Source organism: Echinops telfairi, unplaced genomic scaffold, assembly GCF_000313985.2.
Source record: "Echinops telfairi isolate 266 unplaced genomic scaffold, ASM31398v2 ScPeMD7_18;HRSCAF=68, whole genome shotgun sequence".
In the NCBI taxonomy this organism is placed as follows: Eukaryota; Metazoa; Chordata; class Mammalia; order Afrosoricida; family Tenrecidae; genus Echinops; species Echinops telfairi.
The window spans coordinates 27,983,507-28,002,619 of NW_022103915.1; the positions used below are offsets into that span (position 1 = coordinate 27,983,507).

The 19,113-nt window shown below is 52.9% G+C and overlaps 2 protein-coding genes and 1 long non-coding RNA gene across 4 annotated transcripts in view; 2 read left to right on the top strand and 1 right to left on the bottom strand.

The window, feature by feature from the left end:
• Positions 1–33: 33 nt before the first annotated feature.
• On the top strand, positions 34–2,205 carry LOC123521455. The gene is made up of 2 exons (XR_006679897.1): positions 34–1,540; positions 1,981–2,205. It is a non-coding gene; the product is annotated as an uncharacterized LOC123521455 (long non-coding RNA).
• A 1,408-nt stretch (positions 2,206–3,613) lies between these two features.
• AHSA1 (activator of HSP90 ATPase activity 1) lies at positions 3,614–12,949 on the bottom strand. The gene is made up of 9 exons (XM_004698735.3): positions 12,737–12,949; positions 11,203–11,393; positions 9,287–9,369; positions 8,801–8,918; positions 7,418–7,506; positions 6,563–6,694; positions 5,411–5,512; positions 4,210–4,261; positions 3,614–4,008 (listed from the first exon to the last, which is right to left on the bottom strand). Exons 1-9 carry the CDS (start codon positions 12,814–12,816, stop codon positions 3,836–3,838), a joined length of 1,020 nt encoding a protein of 339 aa, XP_004698792.1. The 5' UTR covers positions 12,817–12,949; the 3' UTR covers positions 3,614–3,835.
• Positions 12,950–17,986: 5,037 nt separating this feature from the next.
• The window catches only part of VIPAS39 (VPS33B interacting protein, apical-basolateral polarity regulator, spe-39 homolog), a 21,052-nt gene continuing 19,925 nt past the window's right edge, over positions 17,987–19,113 (top strand). For both annotated transcript variants that reach the window (XM_004699053.2, XM_045287774.1), the window contains exons 1-2: positions 17,987–18,102; positions 18,730–18,835. In XM_004699053.2, coding sequence (XP_004699110.1) covers positions 18,010–18,102; positions 18,730–18,835 — 199 coding nt within the window. In that variant the 5' untranslated portion in view covers positions 17,987–18,009. The remainder of the gene's footprint in view (positions 18,103–18,729; positions 18,836–19,113) is intronic.

Here is a 19,113-nt window from a genome sequence, read left to right on the forward strand (position 1 = left end):
ACCCTGTGCAGGTGGCCACAGGCTTTGCGAACACCTGCACGTGAGGAGCTGCACCCCTGGAGGGGTCACTGAGCGCAGGAAAGGCAGGCTCTGAGAGCCCAGGAAGGGGCTTGTGAAACCGGAGAGGGACCTCCACCCCTTTGGGGTCCAGTGTCAGTCACAGCTGGCTGAGCCGCTCTTCCTGCTCTGGTCCAATGCCAGGAGCAGCCCACCCCCCTCTCAGCGCGAGCACCACCACCACCCAGCACTCGCTAACGTGGCTTTGTCCAGCTTTCCTCCAGTTTTGCGTTGGAAAGGGCCCTGGGTTAGACCCAAACCAAAACCCACACCTGCTGTCGACAAAAGGAGCCCTGGTGACGTAATGGTAACTCTGGGCTGTGATCAGAAAGGTCTGCAGTTCAAAACCACCAGCGGCTCCGAGGGAGGCTTTCTACTCCCTCAAAGAGTTAAGTCTCAGAAACTCACGAGGCAGTTCTAACCTGCCCTGCAGGGTAGCTCTAGAGTGTGCATCAACTTGGTGGCAGTGGGTCTGGTTTTTGTTTGGGCTGCGGAGAGATTGATTGCGCCTCACGCTGACCGTCTAGGACAAACAGACCTGCCCCGCAGGGTTTCCACGGCTGTGAGTCTCCACAAGCAGACCCCCCGTCTTTCTCCTGGAAGCAGCAGGTGGCCCCCAACCACTGGCCTTTTAGTTAGCAGACCAGTGTGTTTGACCACTGCACCGCCAGGGCTCCTCTTAGGTTTGGAAAGACTCATGCAGCTCATTCTCTCCCAAGGAGCGGCTAGGAGCAGCAGGCAGCTTCAAACTGCTCACCTGGCAGTCAGCAACCCAACTTGTCACCAACCACTGTACCAACAGGGCTTGGGCAAGACTGATCCCATCGAGTCTGAGTGCGGTTTAAAGCAGGCAGCAGCAGGAGTCCCTGGGTGGCGTGAAAGGACAAGCTGCTGGCCTGGTGATGTTTTCTGAAAGGTCGCCACTTTGGAACAGCTTGCGGTCCTCGCCCGGGTCGCCATGAGTCGGATCGACTTGGCAGCGCTAACTACAGCCTAAACCAGCAGCACACTGCCCGGCCCTGCTGACCGCTCCCCGCCTCTGGGAAGACTATGTTTCGCCCCATTATTCATTAGAGACCAGATTGGCTCCTTGTCTTACAGTTTGTTTTAAGGACCTGTCCAGGTGCTTTTCAAACGACATTCTCACCCGGCAGATCACCCGGGGCCCGGATTAAACTGAATTCCTGGGTCCCGCCGCGCTCAGGTGTTCTAGGGCTCTGCCTTGCATGCGTCCGTTCAGGTGGCTCTTCCACCTGGGGAACTTTGGCTGAGGATCTGCAATTGGTGAACAGTGAGATTGCAGTTTGGGCTCAAGACAGAAGCGGGGGCTTCCAAGTCAAAGCAGCACACCATTTGCTTCCCCACACATCCCCTGAAGACGCACACGAAGTGCTTACACCCATTTTACAGATGGGCACACTGGACCCGTGGGTTACGAAGTGGCACAGTGGAGATTCAAACGAAAGGCCAACCAAATCTACAGGTTTGTTTTTAACAGTACTAGCCTAGTTTTGCCCAGGGCGGGGAGGGGGGGCGGGGCCGGAGGGAGCTCTGACGGTGTAATGGTTTTGCATTGGCTTGCTAACCTCAAGCCAGCGGTTCGAAACCAGCAGCCACTCTGCAGAAGATGGGGTTTTCTCTCCTGTATGGTCTTGAGAAGCGTGCCTGGGCAGTTCTAGCTACCCTGCTGTGAACCCGAATCTACTAGAAAGCATTGATTTGGGCTTTTTGGTACAGTCTGTGTTAAGTTTGGCAGGCTAGCCAAAACACTGTCAGGAAAAGAGCAACGAGATGTGGAACAGATGGCCGCCCGGGGCCACAGCCTGTCACTGAGCATCTGCCCGGGACTACTCCTATGCCAGGTGCTTTCAGGTGTTGCTTGTCGCCACTGAGCACCAACTCTTGGCCACCTTGTGCCTGCAGGCCTCGCTGCCACCTAGTGAAACGGGTGTGGACCGGTCCTGTGTCTTCCTGCTCCAACCTTGTGGGAATGTTGAAACTAAAGCACCAACGGTGATGCCATCTCACCGAGACTTCCGCAGGCTGCCCCTCACCTTGTACTTCCCTGTCTGCATGTCTAGTGAGTGGGCTGGGGCTGCAGCCACCAGCCTCCCCTCTAGCTGCTTTATCCAAGACCAGTTTGTTCGTCCTTTCGGCCTTCAGTGTGTTCTGGGTTCCCGGCCAGCACAGTCCAAAGGCATCGATTCAGACGGGCTGCTTTGGACTAAAGTGTTCAGAATCACTACTCAGATGTCTTGGATATTCTGGAACAGGTAACGCTCCCACAAAGAGCGGGGAGGGAGCTCGTCTTTCTGTGTCATGCAGGAGTCTGTTGGGAGGGGCTGCTGACTTGATTCAAGCTAGAGGTCAGGCTCCTTGTCAAAAGCCATCTTTCTGGACCTCTGGTCCATAGTCCACAGCAAAGCAGGTCTGGGGAACTCAGGGTGAGTAAGTTATGTCTGAGTAAGGCAAGCTGGCGAGGGCTCGTGGAAGCTCTGCAGGATGCAAATCAATATGGATTTTTTTGCCTAACTTTAACTAGAGTTCTGGGCAAGCCTTGCTGGTCGGATTAGCCTGCAGGCCTCACCACCACCTCATAAAACAGGCAAAAATAGAAGGAAATGGCTGTAACTGCAGAAGGCAGAGTGTGTGCATGAGAGGGCACTGCCTCAGGCAGGAGTGGAGGAAGCCAGGGCGGACCTGTCCCAGAAGGTGGGCCCCCTGCTGGCAGGTAGTCACCTTGGTCTCACATAATGGGGCAGCCTTTCTGAACCACGGTCCCGGCACTTGACAGATGTCTCATTTGGGGGCAGTTGGCTCCATGGCAGTGAGCCTGGTAGATTCCTCTTTCTGAAGATACCAGGGAGCCTGGGATTCTCCGCTCTAGTAGAGTAGATCTGGGGGGTCTTCAAGAAAGTCCATGGGAAAATGGGATGAAAGACGGTGGGCTTTCCTCCCCACAGATGTCTCATGCCCCTTCATACCATTTCCCTGCAGCCTCTCGTGGGGTGAGTGAAGCCGTGTGCTTGAGCAGGGCTCTGGGTTAGGGGCCTCATTTCCCTATCTTGCTCTGCTCAACACTAGCAGTTGGATTTGACAAATGTTACTGAAGAAATCGCAGGTCGAGATTCTTATAAAATAGGAATGAGAGAAACCACTTCACTGGGTTTAAGGGAGGGGAGGCGAGGGAGCTGCCTTGTGTAGCAGCCGGTCCAGCACACAGTAGGTGCTTCAGGAGGAGATCTCCCTGCGCCTCGCAGCCACACCTGGCAATGGTCTGTCCCACCAGAGGACACAAAGCCAAGGCAGCTGCAAGCCCCGCATGCTGCCCCTCTCCCTGCAGTTTCTGCCCTCCCTGGAGGGCAGCAGGGAGGTGGCTGCCCTGCGACAGCCTGCCAGGGAGGAGCAGGATCCCTTGTGCCTCAAATGACATCCACTCACCGAGGATGGAGGCCAGTCTGCCAAGCCCTCCTGGTGTGTTGTTTTTAAGTACAATACAAAGTCCTCACCAGAACTCCTAATACCAACCACCCACATCAATACATCTTTCAGTGTATGAGTTTTTTAAATTAGGTTTACTTAGCGTATGTACACAAAAAAAGAGAAATCACCCTTGGATCCCACCCAGCAGAAAACATGCACAAACCCAAGTATATGTGGAGGGGAGGGGCCCCAGCCCCTAGTTAGTGGTTGGGATGGTGCAATCCTGTGAGTCAAAGCCCCTGTCCGGAGAGAGCCGGACAGACATGGGGGCGGTGGGGCCTCCCAGCTGCTGGCCCTAAAACAAGCGGGCGCCATAGCCGAAGGTCTGTTTGATGCCCTCAAAATAGTACCGCTGCCAGCCCTGCCGCGTCCGCTCCTCCTCGGGCGCCGGGATGCCGCGTCCTTCCATGCGCAGCTCCGTCTCCCCACCCTTGTCGGTGAGGGTCAGCGAGATGGTGGCGAAGTGCCCTGGGGAAGCCAGCAGAGGCAGGCCATCAGCTCAGGGCCTCGGGCCAAGAGCCCCGGTGGCCTAACTCACCATTCCACCTGCCCCTTGGGATGTGGACTCCTGGCCACATGTGAAAAGAAAAAGCCCCGGGGGGATGTCGGGTGGGGGTGGAGGGGAGAGGGGGGCGGGGAGAGTGGCAATAAGTCACTATGCTTGCTTACCCTCTGGCCAAGATTTAAACCTCCACTTCATCTCGATGTGCTTCTCCGGGACCTGAAGGGACAAGGCGGTCAGTCTCCCCTAAGTCTGACCGGCAGGAGCCTCGGGCCCAATGGCCCTCCTCCCAGAGCCCAGCACCTGCCTGTCCCCCAGGCTAAGCCACGGTCCTGGAAGCCTGTACTAGGACAGAACACCCGAGTAGGAAGTCAGCGTTTCTTAACACAGCCTCCACCTCATGTAAGGGGTGGAGTTTCCGTCTCCAGGGCCCTGCCATGCAGAATTCGGCACTCTTCTACATATCACACGTCATCTTCAGGGACCCAAATCCTGCTCCTTTGAAATGTTCTTTGCGTTTGGAGAACAAACAGCAGTCTGGATGGCGACAGCAGGAGTAGTTGGTTCCCCCCCCCACCCTCCACGTCCCCTTGGAGAGCAAGCAGGCGCTGCTGTGGTGGGAAACGACTCCCAGTTGGTCCCCCCCACCCCATGCCCCTTGGAGAGCAAGCAGGCGCTGTTGCGGTGGGAAACCACTCCCAGCACAACCTTCCTGGCCCTTTTCTCTGCACGCAGCTTTCAGTTTTCTTGAAACTGCTTCTTAGTAAGTCCCCATGACCATCTCGGGCCTCTCACAGAATCCAGCAAGAGTACCCCATTGGGATCCCAAACAAGTCACCATCACTTTCTGAGCTGACCTCTCTGCCTCGAATTTCACTGGCCCAGCAGCCTGCTTTGATTGAAGGCACCCTCACACCACTGAGACGGCCGCCTACTGATCCCAGAAGACACATTTCAATGTCTCGTTGGGACACAAACCCGTATGTATGTCCGTGCACGTGTCAGCTGGACCCTAGAAGCAGTACTCAGTGACTGACCCTAGTGCCACACTGAAGGCCAGGCGCACACGGGGCTGGGGGCTTCTGGGTAGGTGCAAGCAACTGCTTCAGCCCCGCCAGCTGTGCCCAGGGAAGCTTCAGTGCCACAATCAAAAGCCAGAAGAGAAACCACCAGCGTATTACAGCCTCTCTTCTCCTGGAAGAACTCGTTCCACTGCTCAGGAAACAACTGGCCAGGCAGGGGATTCACGCCACAGTCCTCTCTGGGAAAACACGGGCTTGCTGACCAAACGGATGAAAAGCTTACGGAGAAGCTTTTCTAGACCCAAGGAGAAGACATGCCCACCGAGCCTGGGGCTCAGGTACTCACCAGGTCAGTGAACTCCCCTGAGACGTTGCCATCCACCATCTGAAACTTCCCGCCTCTGTCCGCGTCTAAGGTTGCTGGGGCCTGGGTGAAGGCCTGCACCAGCTGGAGACAGGAGGGGCGGGGCGAGTCAAAGAGCTGGAACCTGGTTTCCCTGCCATCTGGATTCCCGCCTCCTGTTCCACCCGTCTCTGCCTCAGCCACTGTGATGGGGCAGACATCTGGCTGCACAGTCGGGGCTCATCACTGGGGCTACAGTTCCCAGGGACCCCACTCCTGGGGGTGGCTTCTCATGGCTACCACCTCATTTCACCTGCAGGCCTCAAATTTCCAGTGACGATGCCCCGCCCAGTGGCCAGGCCCAGGGAGTCTCCCTCTAACTCAGTTCCACTCCAATGTAGTTCACTAAGTAAACATTTCTGGGGTGGAATCTGTTGCTAACATACAAAATAATAACAATAAAGTGCTAGCATGCAGCGGCCCTGTGAGCACTTGGCTGCACCTGACCCCAGCCATAGCTTTTCCGACTGCCTCACGTGCCCGAGATCTGGACAAGGAACGAGGCGCCCAGAGAACTGATGCTTCTGAGTTGTCATGCTGGGCAGCTATCCTGCATACCCCTCGGACTGTCCGTCTGTCTATCTGTCATGGGTAAGGTAAACCAACACACTCCTTATACCATGGCTGGTGAGACTGTCATGCTATCAGGAGAGGCCGGTCTCTGGAGGACATCATGCAGGGTCAAGCAGAGGGTGGGCGGAAAAGACAATTCTCAAGGAGATGGCCTGGCACAGCAGCTGCCTCGATGGGCTCAAGCACAGCAGGGATTGTGAGGGTGGGGCCGGATCAGGCAGCCTTTTGTTGTTGCTTGTGGGGTCACTCTGAGAACCGACTGGAGGGCACCCACCAAGAGCAGGCACAATACATTCCGAATCCGCGGTGCCCTTCCTCTGGAGCCACTCCCTGTTCCAGCACAAATGCTTCAGTGGTTCCACTTAGACCACCCCAAACGAACAGGGAAAGAGCGCGACGGAGGCCTGAGGAGACTGCACGTGCCTGTTTCAGGGAAGCTGCCGGGCCGGCATCAGGGCCTCCTCTGCACAAGACGTGCCCACCACCCACAGCCCCTGGGCTGGCAGGCAGGATGGCACTCACCTCCTGGGTGGTGAACACTCTGTAGAGCTCCTCGGGTGACGTCAGGAAGGTTTCCTTAAGGCTGATCTTGCACGTGGGGATTCGGACACCAACAGGCTGGGCCTGGGCTTTCGAAGGAGCCGACTTCACCGCCTGTGAAAGCGGCAGGGAGCATGTCAGCTAAGGGTCCCGGCAAAGCCGGTGTGCACATCCTGCCGTTCAGTTCACTCACACGTACCGTCTCACCAGCTCCAAGAGCAAGAGTGCTCGGGGGCTGGGGAGAAGTTGTGCACAGGCTCTCCTCATCCCCAGGGGAACTTCCCCAGAAACATCCCAGCGCCCAGTCCTTCTAGGAGAAAGGAAAGCCTGACGCTCATCTGAAAACCCACTAGCTAAAGAGCGGCCAGGACGGGGGTTCTTCTGAGGAGTTGCTAAGGCTCTGGCAGCGGCGCCCCCTGACCTCCAGAGGCTGCTTCACTGGGCTGACACAGAGGGCACCCACCTTACAGCCCAGAGCTGGGCCTGAGCCACACAAGTTTCACCCCCAGATAATGTGCTCACCCTGTCGCCTCCTGATGGAGCTAATCCTGTGGAAGCGTCTAATGTCAGTGTGTGAACAATGAACAGTGAGGGAAAAAGGCTCAGAGGTGAAGGCCAGCCCGTGGACATAACCTCCTCACTGTCAAAAGCCAGGCTCTAAGTCCCCGTTGATTCCAAGTCTCGTCTATGCTAAGGATCTGTTTGAAGTGGACACAGCCAGGTTAGAATTAGATGCCCAACTCGCTATTGTGACTCCCTGAAAACATCACAAGCAGATGCCGAATGAAGGAGGAGGCAGTGTCTCGACCCCTGCCCGTCACAGGGGAGCACCATTACCTTCCGCTCCTCTGCCTTCAGGGCCGGTTGCCGGGCGGGATCTACCGAATCTCCATTCAGGGTGGGCAAGATCATGCCCTGGGTGAACTCTGGGAAGATAAAAGTCCAGCTCTTGGAAGGCGTTTCTCAGCAGCTGCTACACAGGGCTCCAAATCGCTTGACAAATACGAGCCATCTTAACCCAGAACGAGTGAGTGAACGGCCCGGAAAAGGACAGGCTGTCTACCTGTCACCTGGACCTTGATTTCAGCCAGCGGTCTGACTGCCGTTGACTGGACGTGCAGTGACCCTGTGACACCGTCACCAGGAGCAACAGCAAGCGCCACGATGGCCGCCTGGAAAAGGCAGGAAACTTGCAAAACCCGGAAAACTGAGCTGGTCCCATGCAGTTCCGGCTCTCACAGGTTCACTGTAGACTACCCCAAGATTGCTGGAAACAGCTGAAACCCCAACGGGGACCACTGCAACACATTATAACCCAGAGAGGTCACCTACAGAGGGTAGCTGGGACCCTCCTTGACCCAAGAGCAGGAAATCCGCCCCCACCTCCCCTGCAACGGGAGTGTTCTGCCTCGCTCCTCCACAACAGCCCGGCCCTGTTGTGGCCTCGGAACTACTGCTGCCTGTGCAGGCTCCTGCCAACGGGACATGCTCTTTGATTTCAGCATCAGCCAGCGGGACCCTGAGCTGATGCCTCGCTCAGCACCTGAGTCCCCCTCCCTGGGGGTGCCCCTTTTAGTGCAGGAGTCACCGAAGCAGTGAGTCCTGATGCTAAGTCTCTAGACCAGCACTGTCCACACTGTGTCAGCCTTAAAGTAGAACCTAAAATTGCCAGTAAGCACATTAAAGAAGAAAAAGAAGTGAAATGTATCTCAATAACACACCTCTAAAATTTTTAAATATGCCAATCTTTTAAGAGATCTTTTATGCTTTTTAAAATCACGGAGTACTCCCTAAAACCAATTCTGCTGAACGAGGTATGCTCCACAGGGTTTCAAAGGCTGACTTTAGGAAGTCAATTCCCAGGCCTGTCTTCAGATGTACTTTGGGGCAGACTGACTTCAGCTTGCTATAGCCGTTTGTACCACCCCTGGATGCCTAGTGTGTGCCCCCTGTACTCGTCCTCAAAATCCATTGTGCCCTACACTCTCGGATCGTCTCAGCCTGCACCAGCCCCATTTCCACGCTCAGCAGCCACCATGTTTGGCCACACAGCTCTACATCTTGCCCCTACTCAGGGCTCAGAGATGGGCTCTGAGAGCAAGGACCCCCTCCCTGCATGCCTTTACCCATCTGCCAGCGAGAGGACTGCCGAGCCCTCCTTCCGAGTCCCACAGGTGGAGGACTGCCTCCTGAAGGCAGACGCAACCACTCACAGGGTACCTGTTTTGAGGGTGCTGATGTAAATTCCCACTGCTTCTCTGAGAAGTTTCACCCCTTCTTCCTTCATTAAGGCCACGAGATCTGTGTCAGGCTCATCTTTGGCAAGGCTCACACTAATCTGGGTGAAAGATCAGAAGTAGGTGGTAAATCACTTGAGGGACAGACGCCCACACGGTGGACCGTGGGTGCTAAGCAGCCAGATCACGCTGACATTTCCAGAGGAAATGCGAGCAGACCAGGCGCTCAAACAAGCCTGGGTGTGCTCCGTCACACCGCCCCTGCCACCAGCTAACACCAAGTGCTAGTCAAAGCAGCACAAGTTGCTCTGGAAGCGTCACCAGACACCTAGCAAAGCAGCTGCCGACTGGGGTTCTGAAGGCTTGGAGCAAGCAGGGGTGGGTGGATAGGAATCTTCCACGGAGGGTCGTTTCTCTCACGTGAAGAAAGGCTGTGGAAGACGGGGGAGAGGAGCTGGGAAGCACAAACCTCCACTTCCTCCACGCTGTTTTCATCAGACAGGTTGGGGATCTCCACGTGTCCCTTGTACTGCACTCCAGACTTGGAGGTCCCTGTGAAGAACAAAGGTTGTCAGTCTCACCCTCTGCAGAAAGGGCCTGCTGCTCGGGAGCCCTAACCATCTACCACTGACACCGCCAACGCAGCCTCAGAAGAAATGCCTTTCCCCACCAGGCTACAGTGTGGCATCTGATACCAACAGCAGGTCTGCTGAGGAGACCCAACTTCACAGTCCGTTCTATTTAAACATGTTTGGAAACAGGATTTCGAACTGGCTTTTCCCAGTTCAGTCATGGCAGATGAAGCGCTACCAGAACAGGCCTGAATTTGAAAACATGTGAGTGTAATGGAACAGTAAACAATGGGAGAAGTCATGGGCGATACACCTGGCTAGAAACATAATCTCCTTCCTAGAAAACAAAGGATGGGGAGCGTGTTGCATAGCAACCAACTCTCTTGACCATCAGAGGCAGAAACAAAGTCGCCAGCTCAGAGATGGTGGCAGACCATGTCTTGCCAATAAGCCAAGCTTCGGTCAGGAGCCTCTTCCTCTTCCAAGTTCCCCATTCTATGTCTTCTCCCGTCTGACACGTTCCTATTCAGGTCTGTTCCAATTTCCCTGCATGGGCCATGGCTGAACTGGTTCAAAGCTGTTTGGGAAACACCAATCTCTTCCGATGAGGTTGATGTGAGGGAACCAGCTTTGCCTGTGAGAAGACCAGGTACACTAAGAGACCTGCACCGAGCTGGACTGAGCTACATGGGGTGAGCAAACCCCTATTTCCCAGCCAGATTGGCTCATGGGACATGGTATCAGGAGCCCCCTCACACTCTCCCATTTGCTGTTACCACCTTTCCAATTCTTGACACCCTTCCTTCTGCCACTTCCCTGTTACTCAAATGTTACAGCCCTTCCAATACCCTCTTTCCAAAGTAACCTTTGGATTGTTTCCATGTAAAGTGCCACCTTTATTGTAGTAATTATGTATTTATGAGTTCACATGTAAACCTGCACAGCTATTTTCATTAGGTTCACCCCCTGACCCCCCCAACACACACCTCTCTTTTAAGTCCTACAGTTTTTGGTGAGGGTTCACAGAGCACAGCAATATTTAGAACATGTGCCATAATAAAAAAATGAATTGGCTTTCAAATTTAATCAGCAAGACATTGATTACACTCCATTTTTCTAGGCCTGTTTCTCTATAAAAATACTGGACAAAATAATACCTAAAGTTTTCTCCAGACTACTGTATTTTAGGTCTACTTTAAAGAAAAAACAACAACAATCTTTTTCTTGGGGAAAGGTGTTGGTTGGTAGACAGACATGTTTATCAACCTCTTCCCTCCGAATCTCCATTCCTTTGAAAGATGCTTAGAGAAGCCCAGATTTTCTTTCACAACCTGTCCCACACAGACAGGAGCTATCTCATGCTGCCTTAGCACTCTTTAAGATTCAGCCCCACAGCTGGCAGGACCAGTCAAGGACACACAAGCCTGGTCCCTGCTTCTTTCCTGAAGGAAAGAGCTGTGAAACTAGAGAGTAAAACAGCCCAGATCCAAGTCACACATCATCACCTTCTGCACGTGGTCTAAGTCTTTAGACCCTCCCTCGACAAGACCAAGACGAGGGATGTTCCCTACTCCCCTGTTAAATCCCCTGAGAGAGAAGTCAGCCTTGAGGACGTGGCAGGTCACTTACATGTCCTCACCTACACCAAGCCCCAGAGACACAAGAGCCTAGTCACTGGCGGGGCTTGAGGCGTCTCCAAGTGGCAGAGTGGACATTTCAATACCCAACAGGCCTCCAAAGCAACAGGGCCTGTCTCCAACGCCTCTCTCTGGGCCCTCAGAAGCCTTTCCGTGGCGGCCCAGCTTGGACTCACCTGTCCAGTTCAGTTTGATGTTCCATTCGTAAAAGAAGATAAGCTTGCCCTTGCGATTGTTAATGGACGCCTCTCCATCGAGCTTACTCACTTCTGTCACCTCGCACTTGCCTTCCTCGTTTTGCACCAGCACTGCTAAGAACAGTGTTTTCAGCTTATCGGTGGACCAATTTGAAGCATCCCTCTCCGTCCTGCAAAACAGAAACACAGCAGTGGGTGGGCAGCCAGATGATGGTACACTGCTTGCTCCATCCAAGAGGGCATGAGAAACAGCAGCTGACAAACAACAGTTTGAAAAGCGCATGAAAACCCCGAGGTCCGCTCTGCAGTCTGTCTGTACCCACCCCCCACCCCCTCACTCTTTAGGAAAAAGATACAAGCAAAATCCAAACCCACTGCCGTCACAGCGAACCTACAAGAGGTTTCCGAGGCTGGAAATCTTCACAGGAACAGACACAGCCTCCTCTTTCTCCCATGGAAGGGGCCACTGCTGTGCAAAACGGTGCAAACTAAATGGGAAACTAGGCTTTTCTTTCCCAGCACGATGGTGTGCGGTTCATGATTTGCCATTTTAACATGGTGCACTTATTTAACCAAGTGGAAAACTTTGCACATCTTGCTGAGGTCAGGCTGCCTAAGTGCAGTACTTATTTAATAGTCCTGTAAGGGATAAACCAATAACCTTGACCTTGTTATAACTCAGGGGTCTAACCAGCCGAATTCAGACCGTGCATTAAACACCTGACACAGTCTGAGCTATCTACGAGGCCTGGCAAGCCATGCCAAGTCCAGGTCTTTAAGACAAATACCACACACAAAATTAAGTTAAGCACCCTGTATTGAGAGAGGTAAGCTGCGACTGAAGAAAAGCCATGTGCCTTCCAGTGTACAAACTAGGAGGAGACACAGCACACGCTCAAAGAGGTGCAACAAACCGAAGTATAAGATCACCGTGAACGCCACCACAGAACGAACCAAGCTCAGGGGCCTTCGCCCGGCAACGCGGGGGCAGTCCTTAAAAGTTACAACACAACCCACAGAATAGTTCCGGGTGAGAGGCCGCAACAGCGGCTTCAGCATCCCAGAGCTCTGAGCATCTGCGGAGCGTGTTCCAAACCTCAGGCCCTGGGACCGGCTTTTCATTTCGCACTGAAGCCACAAAAGGAGGCTCCCGGGCCCCTGGTGCCGAGCCCTACACGGCAATAGCCCAACACGACCCACGCCGGTACTTCTGTCTGCGGCCACGTGTGGGAAGGACGAACGCGGCGGCTTGAGGGTTTTGTTCTGGGTTCTCTGAAATCCTGCCCCGCCCCCCGCCGGGGCGCACCCCTCCGCGCCAGCACCCTTTTCCCATACACAGAAGCAGAGATCGGGGTGGCGGGGCTTAGGGCCCCGGACCCTTGCCCCAGGAGGGGCCACTCCAACTCGGAGCAGGGCTGACTCGGCCCCAGCTCGGTCCCGACCGAGGCTTCAGGGGCTCCCGCAAACGCCGCCCAACCACACTGCTCCCGCGGCCTGCCCCGCTGACCCTCACCAATGCCAGTTGTTGACGTTGGTGGCGTCCGCCCGCTCTTCCACGATCCAGCGTGGGTCGCCCTCACCCCACTTGGCCATCGGCTCTTCGATCTCACCGCCACCGGCTCCCAAGCAGCCACAGCCACCGCCTCAGGACCGCCCGGTCCCGGTCGCCCAGCAGCGCCTGGAAACTACTAGAAGCGGCCGCAAACCTTCCTGGCTTGCTTTTCCCTCCTCCCTTCACTCCCTCCCGTATCACTTCCGGCTCCTCCCCAACCCCACCGGCTACTTCCGTTCCAACTCGCCGGACGGTAGGTTCCGCCTGTTCTAGCGTTCCTTCAAGTCCCTTCCCTAAAGAAGCCTCCAATCTGACTCCTCACTTGAGGGCCCCGCACCCGAAAGGACACAAGGGACGCGTCTCACGGTTTCTCTGGCCCTCAACCGGCCCTGCTGAGCCCCATGGGAGTTGTAGTCTTTCTGAGTGAACGGAGAGCTAACCGCGGAAGGCCGGGCCGCTGACGACCTGGGCACGGCGCTAAGGATTTTGGGGGCTGTAGTCAAGAAGCTCCACGGCCCGTCCCAATAGAGCCTGATGGCAGAGGCGGAAGAAACCACAACTTCCAGCATGCCCCGCGGCCCTTTTCTTACGGGCCTGCCGCCTTCCCTCCTGCGTCCCTTCTCTGCACTGCAAAGCGGAGTAGAAAGGCTGCGCCAGCGGCGGCAGAGGTGAGGGTGTCCAAGCCCCTTGGGCCGCCTGTCTGGCTGCTTCCAGCCTCTCCGCATCCCGATCCTTTACCCCCTCTTCCCCTAGGCGTCCCTAACTCCCTGACCAGCTCTCTTTTTTCGGGTCGGGGCGACGCCCGAGGGGTCCGCCCCGTGCCGGGACTGCGGGGCGGCCCGGTGTTTGGTCCTGAACAGTGTACTTACCGCGGTGGAACGTTGGCTCTCCGCGGGATCTGTCAGGCTCTGGCGACCGTGTTAGACCGCTTCCTGGACGGTAGAGAGACGCCCACATTTTAACCCACATTCCCCGGCCTTCGTTCACCAGCCTTACCTGTGTAGGCTTGGCTGGGAAGGTGATCACCGAATCAGAATTTAACTTCCCAGTTGCTAAGAACAGGGGTGTCCAGAGGCAGGGAGCATCTTGGGCGTGTTTTTTTTTTTGTTTTTAATCCCCTGTCGTCTTCCTTTGTGGGCTGTGTGCAGCTTCGACCACCTTACCTGTGGGTCCTCATTAAGAGGACACATCTCTGAAGTATTTCAAATCATGTTGAAGCACCTTCCTCAGTCACTCTTAAACGTTGCCTAGCACTTTGTAAGTTCAGTTGTGGGTAGGTGAAGCCTTTTGCAATTCCGAGAAGTGGTGGGATAGTGGGCTGAGCTGCTAACCACAAGGTCAGCTGTTCAAACCCACCAGACACTTTGTTGGAAACAGGGGAGACTATTCTTGGAAAGATTTAAAGTCTCGGAAACCCAAGAGGGTCTCCACGACTCAAGTTTGATTAGACAGAATCTTAACTGCCGTAGAGCCTTTCCAAGGCTGTGATCTTTGAGATCCAATCTCTACTTCTCCTGCCTTTTGGTTAACAGAGCTCAGAACGGCACCACCAGAATTCCTTTGGTACCTTCTCCAAACTAAACTCATTACCGTTGAGTCCATTTTTGACTCATTGGACCTAGTAGGGCAGAGTAGAACTGCCACGTCTATTTCCAACGCTGTAGATCGTTCCAGGAACAGAAAGCCTCGTCTTTCTCCGGCAGAGCGTCTTGGAGGTTCAAACTCGCTGACCTTGCTATTAGTGGCTCAAAGCATAATGCAGTGTACCACTCGAGCGCCTTTTCATAACCTCCGGGACCTTTAAATCATCCTCTCTTTACTTGCCCAGTAAATCTAAGGTTATCATTGATGCTAGAAGTACAACTTGGTATTGAGTATCCAATAGCCACCGCACGATTGAGATTTCCAGATTGTTGGTAGACTATAGAGTTTTGGTGTTTGTAGAGATTTACAATGTTGAATGAATGCGGTAGTGTGAAGGACTAGCCAAGACAGAGAAAAGGTTTGGAACCAGAGAGCCTGAATTGTAGTTTGGAGTAAGAGGAATGAACAAAGTGACTTTAATACTCAGTCCTTTGTGCTCAATTTCCGCCTTGGTGTAATGGAGGTGACATCCGGCAGGTGTGTATTCGAGGGTGTTCTGAGCACCTGCTGAGTGACAGGGTGTTTTGGAAATTGCCACGCGTCACCAGATAGAGGTATACCCTGTACTCTTTGTTGATGTTTGTGATGTTCAATCTTGGAAATGTTATATTAAGTTATTATTAATATTATTACCTTCAGAATTGTTTAGAAATATCTTATTTCTAGCTTTTTCCAACGTGCCGTGATGATTCAGTAGTAATCAAAGTAAACTGTGAGCTTTCATCTCGTGGCCAGTATTATTTTAGGGAAGCCGGCCCGGTGACGCCGTGGGACAATAACGGCCTGAGTAACTGCTAGCTTGGCAGTTCAAAACCATAAGCTGCTCTGAAGGAGAAAGGCGGGGCTCTCTGCTCCTGTAAAGACTTAACCTCTTGCAAACGTCACTTAGAGTCAGTGTGGGTCAGCATCCATTCGATGGCAGTGGGTTCTGTTTCAGGAGCCCCCCAAGTGGTACACGCAATATTAAGTGCATTGCGATGAGCTGAAAGATGGGCCATTCAAATCCACCCAGAAGCATCTCAGAAAAAAGGGCTGGCAACCTACATCCAAAAGATCCCACCCCTGAAAACCCTGTGAGGAGCAATCGTACTACGCAACATATGCCGGCATTGACATGAAAGTGAATGGTACTGAGTGTTTTAGGTGTGCCATTTGTTTAATCCTCCCAGAGCCCTGGGAGGTAGGTTTCAGATGGGGAAGCTGAAACAGTAAATTGTCGGTGAGGTGTCCCGTATGAAAAGAAACTAGCACTCAATGTTCACTCCACTAGGCGCTTGGTTGGGAGAGTCCTGAAGGCGTGGTGGCCGCTCACTACAAGGTCAGCAGTTTGAAAGAACAGCCTCTCTGTCAGATAATGATGAAGATTTCTACTCCCCTAATGATATATAGCCTCAGAAACCCCCAGGGGCAGTTCTACGCTGTCCTATAGGCCTGCTCAGAGTCAGAATTGACTCTTTGGCTCGGTGAAGGCCTTTGTTAGCGGCTTTATTTTCGTATTATTCTGGGACATCATACTGGTAAAATAGAAGGTCGGGGGAACGAGGAAGCCGCTCAGCGAGATGAACTGACACAGTGGCTTTAACAATGGGCGTGAGTGCAGCACCATTGAGGGGCTGGTACAGGACCAGGCGGTGACCTGTTACACGTCGATAGGGTCACTGTTCGTCAGAACCAACTCAATGCCTAACAACAGAATTCCCGTTTACTGCAGCCCTGGGATTTAGGAGATTGTTTCTCCAAGAGTTAGAAGTAGACTATCATATATACTCCTGTATACGCCGAGTTTTTCAGCACACTTTTTATGCAGTTTTTGTGGTAAAATAAGGTGTCTCAGCTGATAGTCGGGTAGGCTTATACTCGAGTACATATGGTATGTACCTAGTTCGCTCAGAGTTGGAGAAACCAAGACTTTATAGTGGGAGACTGTCCGATTTGTATAGCTAAGAGGCACCATTCTATCCTCTCTGCCTAATCTTATTTATTTTGTTGTGAGTCTCTGGAGTGAAATTTAGAAAAATTCAGCCACCTTCTGGGCTCAGTAACAATCAACTAGCAATGTCTGCCATAGGAAGGGATCAGATGAGAAGTTATCTCCATATATTTGCTTCCCCGGGGCCCCCTGGGAGAATCCTGGTGGTGTAGTAGGTTTTGTGTTGGTCTGTGAACCACAAGGTCAGCCGCTTGAAACCACCAGTCATTCTGAGGGAGAAAGGTGAGACTTTCTACTCCTGTAAAAACTTCCAGCCCCAGGAACCCTCAGGGGCACTTCCGCTCTGTCCTGTCGGGTTGCTGTGAGTCGGAATGGACTCTGGCAGTGGACCTGCTTGTGTGAATCCCCCGAGTTGCAAGTGAAGCGCGTCTTGAAGTAGGACACAGTGGAAGCTGCAACAGGGTTTCCATGATGAGTGTCTCTCGAGCTTCCTCTGAGAAAGTGTTATTAAATGAAAGGAAAAGCAACTTGATCCATTAAAACGTGAACTCCGCGGCCTTTAGAGTTATTTCTGGTGCTATGGAGTTTTTGGTACCTCATTCTTGGCATAAGTCATTATTTGTACCCTAATTCAGTTGGAATTGATGGTTTAGTGTATAATTCTAGGCCAAAGCATTATTTCAGGGCAAAGTCTAATTTTAAAGTAGTTATCAGAAGGATTTGTGGTCTTTGATTAATTCCATATATATCTATATATATAGATATATTTTTTTTTCTTCCCTTGTCTATACCATTACTTGAGGAGCCCTGGTGGCAGAGTGGTTATACACTGGGCTGCTAACCACAAGGCCAGCAGTTTGAAACTACCAGCCGCTCAGGGGAGAAAGATGAGGTTTCCTACTCCTGTGAAAAATGACAGCCCCAGAACCCACGGGGCCGTTCTCATCTCCTACAGGCGGCTCTGTGTCGGACTGACTGTTGTCAGTGAGAAGGACAGAAAAACTTACCGTCGCTTCCCAAATTTTGACCAAAAGTTGTTAGTGAATTGATCATGAACTGAAGACTTAAAGGTACCGACAGGCTAATTAAACTTAAACATATCAGTGTGTGTGTTTATTTACTGTGTTATGTTTTAATAATTGACACAGCAAGACAGGTTCACTCTGCTTTTGAAAATAGTTCTGCTTTCATTCTTTCAGGCACCGAAGCGTACGCCAGAGCAGACTTTCCTCCGTATTGGTCACTGCAGGACCCCCGAGCCTAGAGCAGTGGATCCGGCTTTGATTGGTCTCTGTGCATTCAGCAAAGTTGGCAGAGATTCCTTTTTCATAACATTTGCCTACCTTGTGCTATGAGCTTCACATGTAGCTTTACACACAATCACTTAGGCTCAGTCGTGGTCGCCTGCAGGATCAGAACCATCACTTGTCTGAGAGAGTGCCTGGGCCAAAGTAGGAACGAAGGTGTTTTTGGATAATGAAAGGATCCAAAGGACACTTGGGTCATTCAGGGACACAGTGGTCTGATTCTGGAGCTTGCTCTCTCCGAGTCTCTCACACTCCCCTGATCTCCGGCCGTGGGGGGTTGTGATAGAACCGGCCGTGATGCTCCTTGGGGGAGCTGAGCTTGGGACAGACTTCTCTGTCTTCCTCCCATCCAGATGAGTAGGACCAAGGGCGATGAGGAAGAGTACTGGAACAGCTCCAAGTTCAAGGCTTTCACCTTTGATGATGAAGATGACGAGCTCTCACAGGTAGGTCTGCTGCCGGGCACACCTCCCTCCACAGTGCCATGCGAACATCCTTTCCTCTTGTAGCTGAGAGAACCTGGCTTTTGACCATGTTGCCATTCAGCTTGGAAAGGTTTGGATCAGATCCTAGGAGAAAGTCCATGGAAAATGAGCCCTGCGGCAGAGAAAACTGAAGGATTGCGAACACCAAGTCTGCCCTTACGTCGCCTTTATAAGCAGATTCATTGTCTTATCTTTCAGTGTTTTTCTTTTTTCCCACAAGGACCCCAAGTCTATTATTCCTGAGTTATAATTTATGGCTGTTTAAAGATAAACTAGATTGGATGTTTCCTCTCTATATTGGGTCATGTTTTACAAATGAGACGGATTCTGTTTTGGAGGGGCCATAAGCTCAGCAGGTTTTACCCACAAGCCCATGCCTGGGACAGGATGAGAGAATCAGAAGTGGCTTTGCTTCCTCCTAACTCTCCTGCTGCTGCCCTGTTTTCTTGGCAAATCTCTAGGCAGCTTGGCTTCAGTTACCACGCGGGAGAAGGTTGGCCATGGGCAGGTCCTGGTTCCTCCACCTTCTGGGTTGTAAAAGAGAGCTGGGAGGGTTGCCTGACTGCCCTGCCACGTTTCCCCCTGCAGCTGAAAGAGTCCAAGCGCGCGGTGAACAGCCTCCGGGACTTCGTGGATGACGGTGACGACGACGACGATCTGGAGAGGGTTAACTGGAGCGGGGAGCCCGTGGGCAGTGAGTGCAGGGCCCTCGGGCGACAGCGTTCCCCTCACCGCGGGAGCGGGGAGGAATGCGTGGACATCCGTGCTTGGGGAAATAGCGGAGGACTTCCCCATGGCTGGTGCCTGGCTGGTGGTTTCAGACTTGTCTAGGGTGCCACTTAAAGCTCCAGATCCCGTGGCTTCTCTTCCTGAGAGTCAGATACAGACTCTGGGCAGCTCGGGTTTTATTTATTTATTTTCTTTTTTTAATCATTTTATTAGGGGCTCATACAACTCTTTTTTTTTCTTTCT

What these genes read in the sequence shown, in the direction of transcription:
- AHSA1 (XM_004698735.3), bottom strand. Translation starts at nt 12,816, where the DNA reads ATGGCCAAGTGGGGTGAGGGCGACCCACGCTGGATCGTGGAAGAGCGG. An exon ending in AACGTCAACAACTGGCATTG is followed by an intron (nt 11,394 to 12,736) that starts GTGAGGGTCAGC and finishes TCTGTTTTGCAG; the next exon opens with GACGGAGAGGGATGCTTCAA. An exon ending in GAGTGTTCACCACCCAGGAG is followed by an intron (nt 5,513 to 6,562) that starts GTGAGTGCCATC and finishes TCCTGTCTCCAG; the next exon opens with CTGGTGCAGGCCTTCACCCA.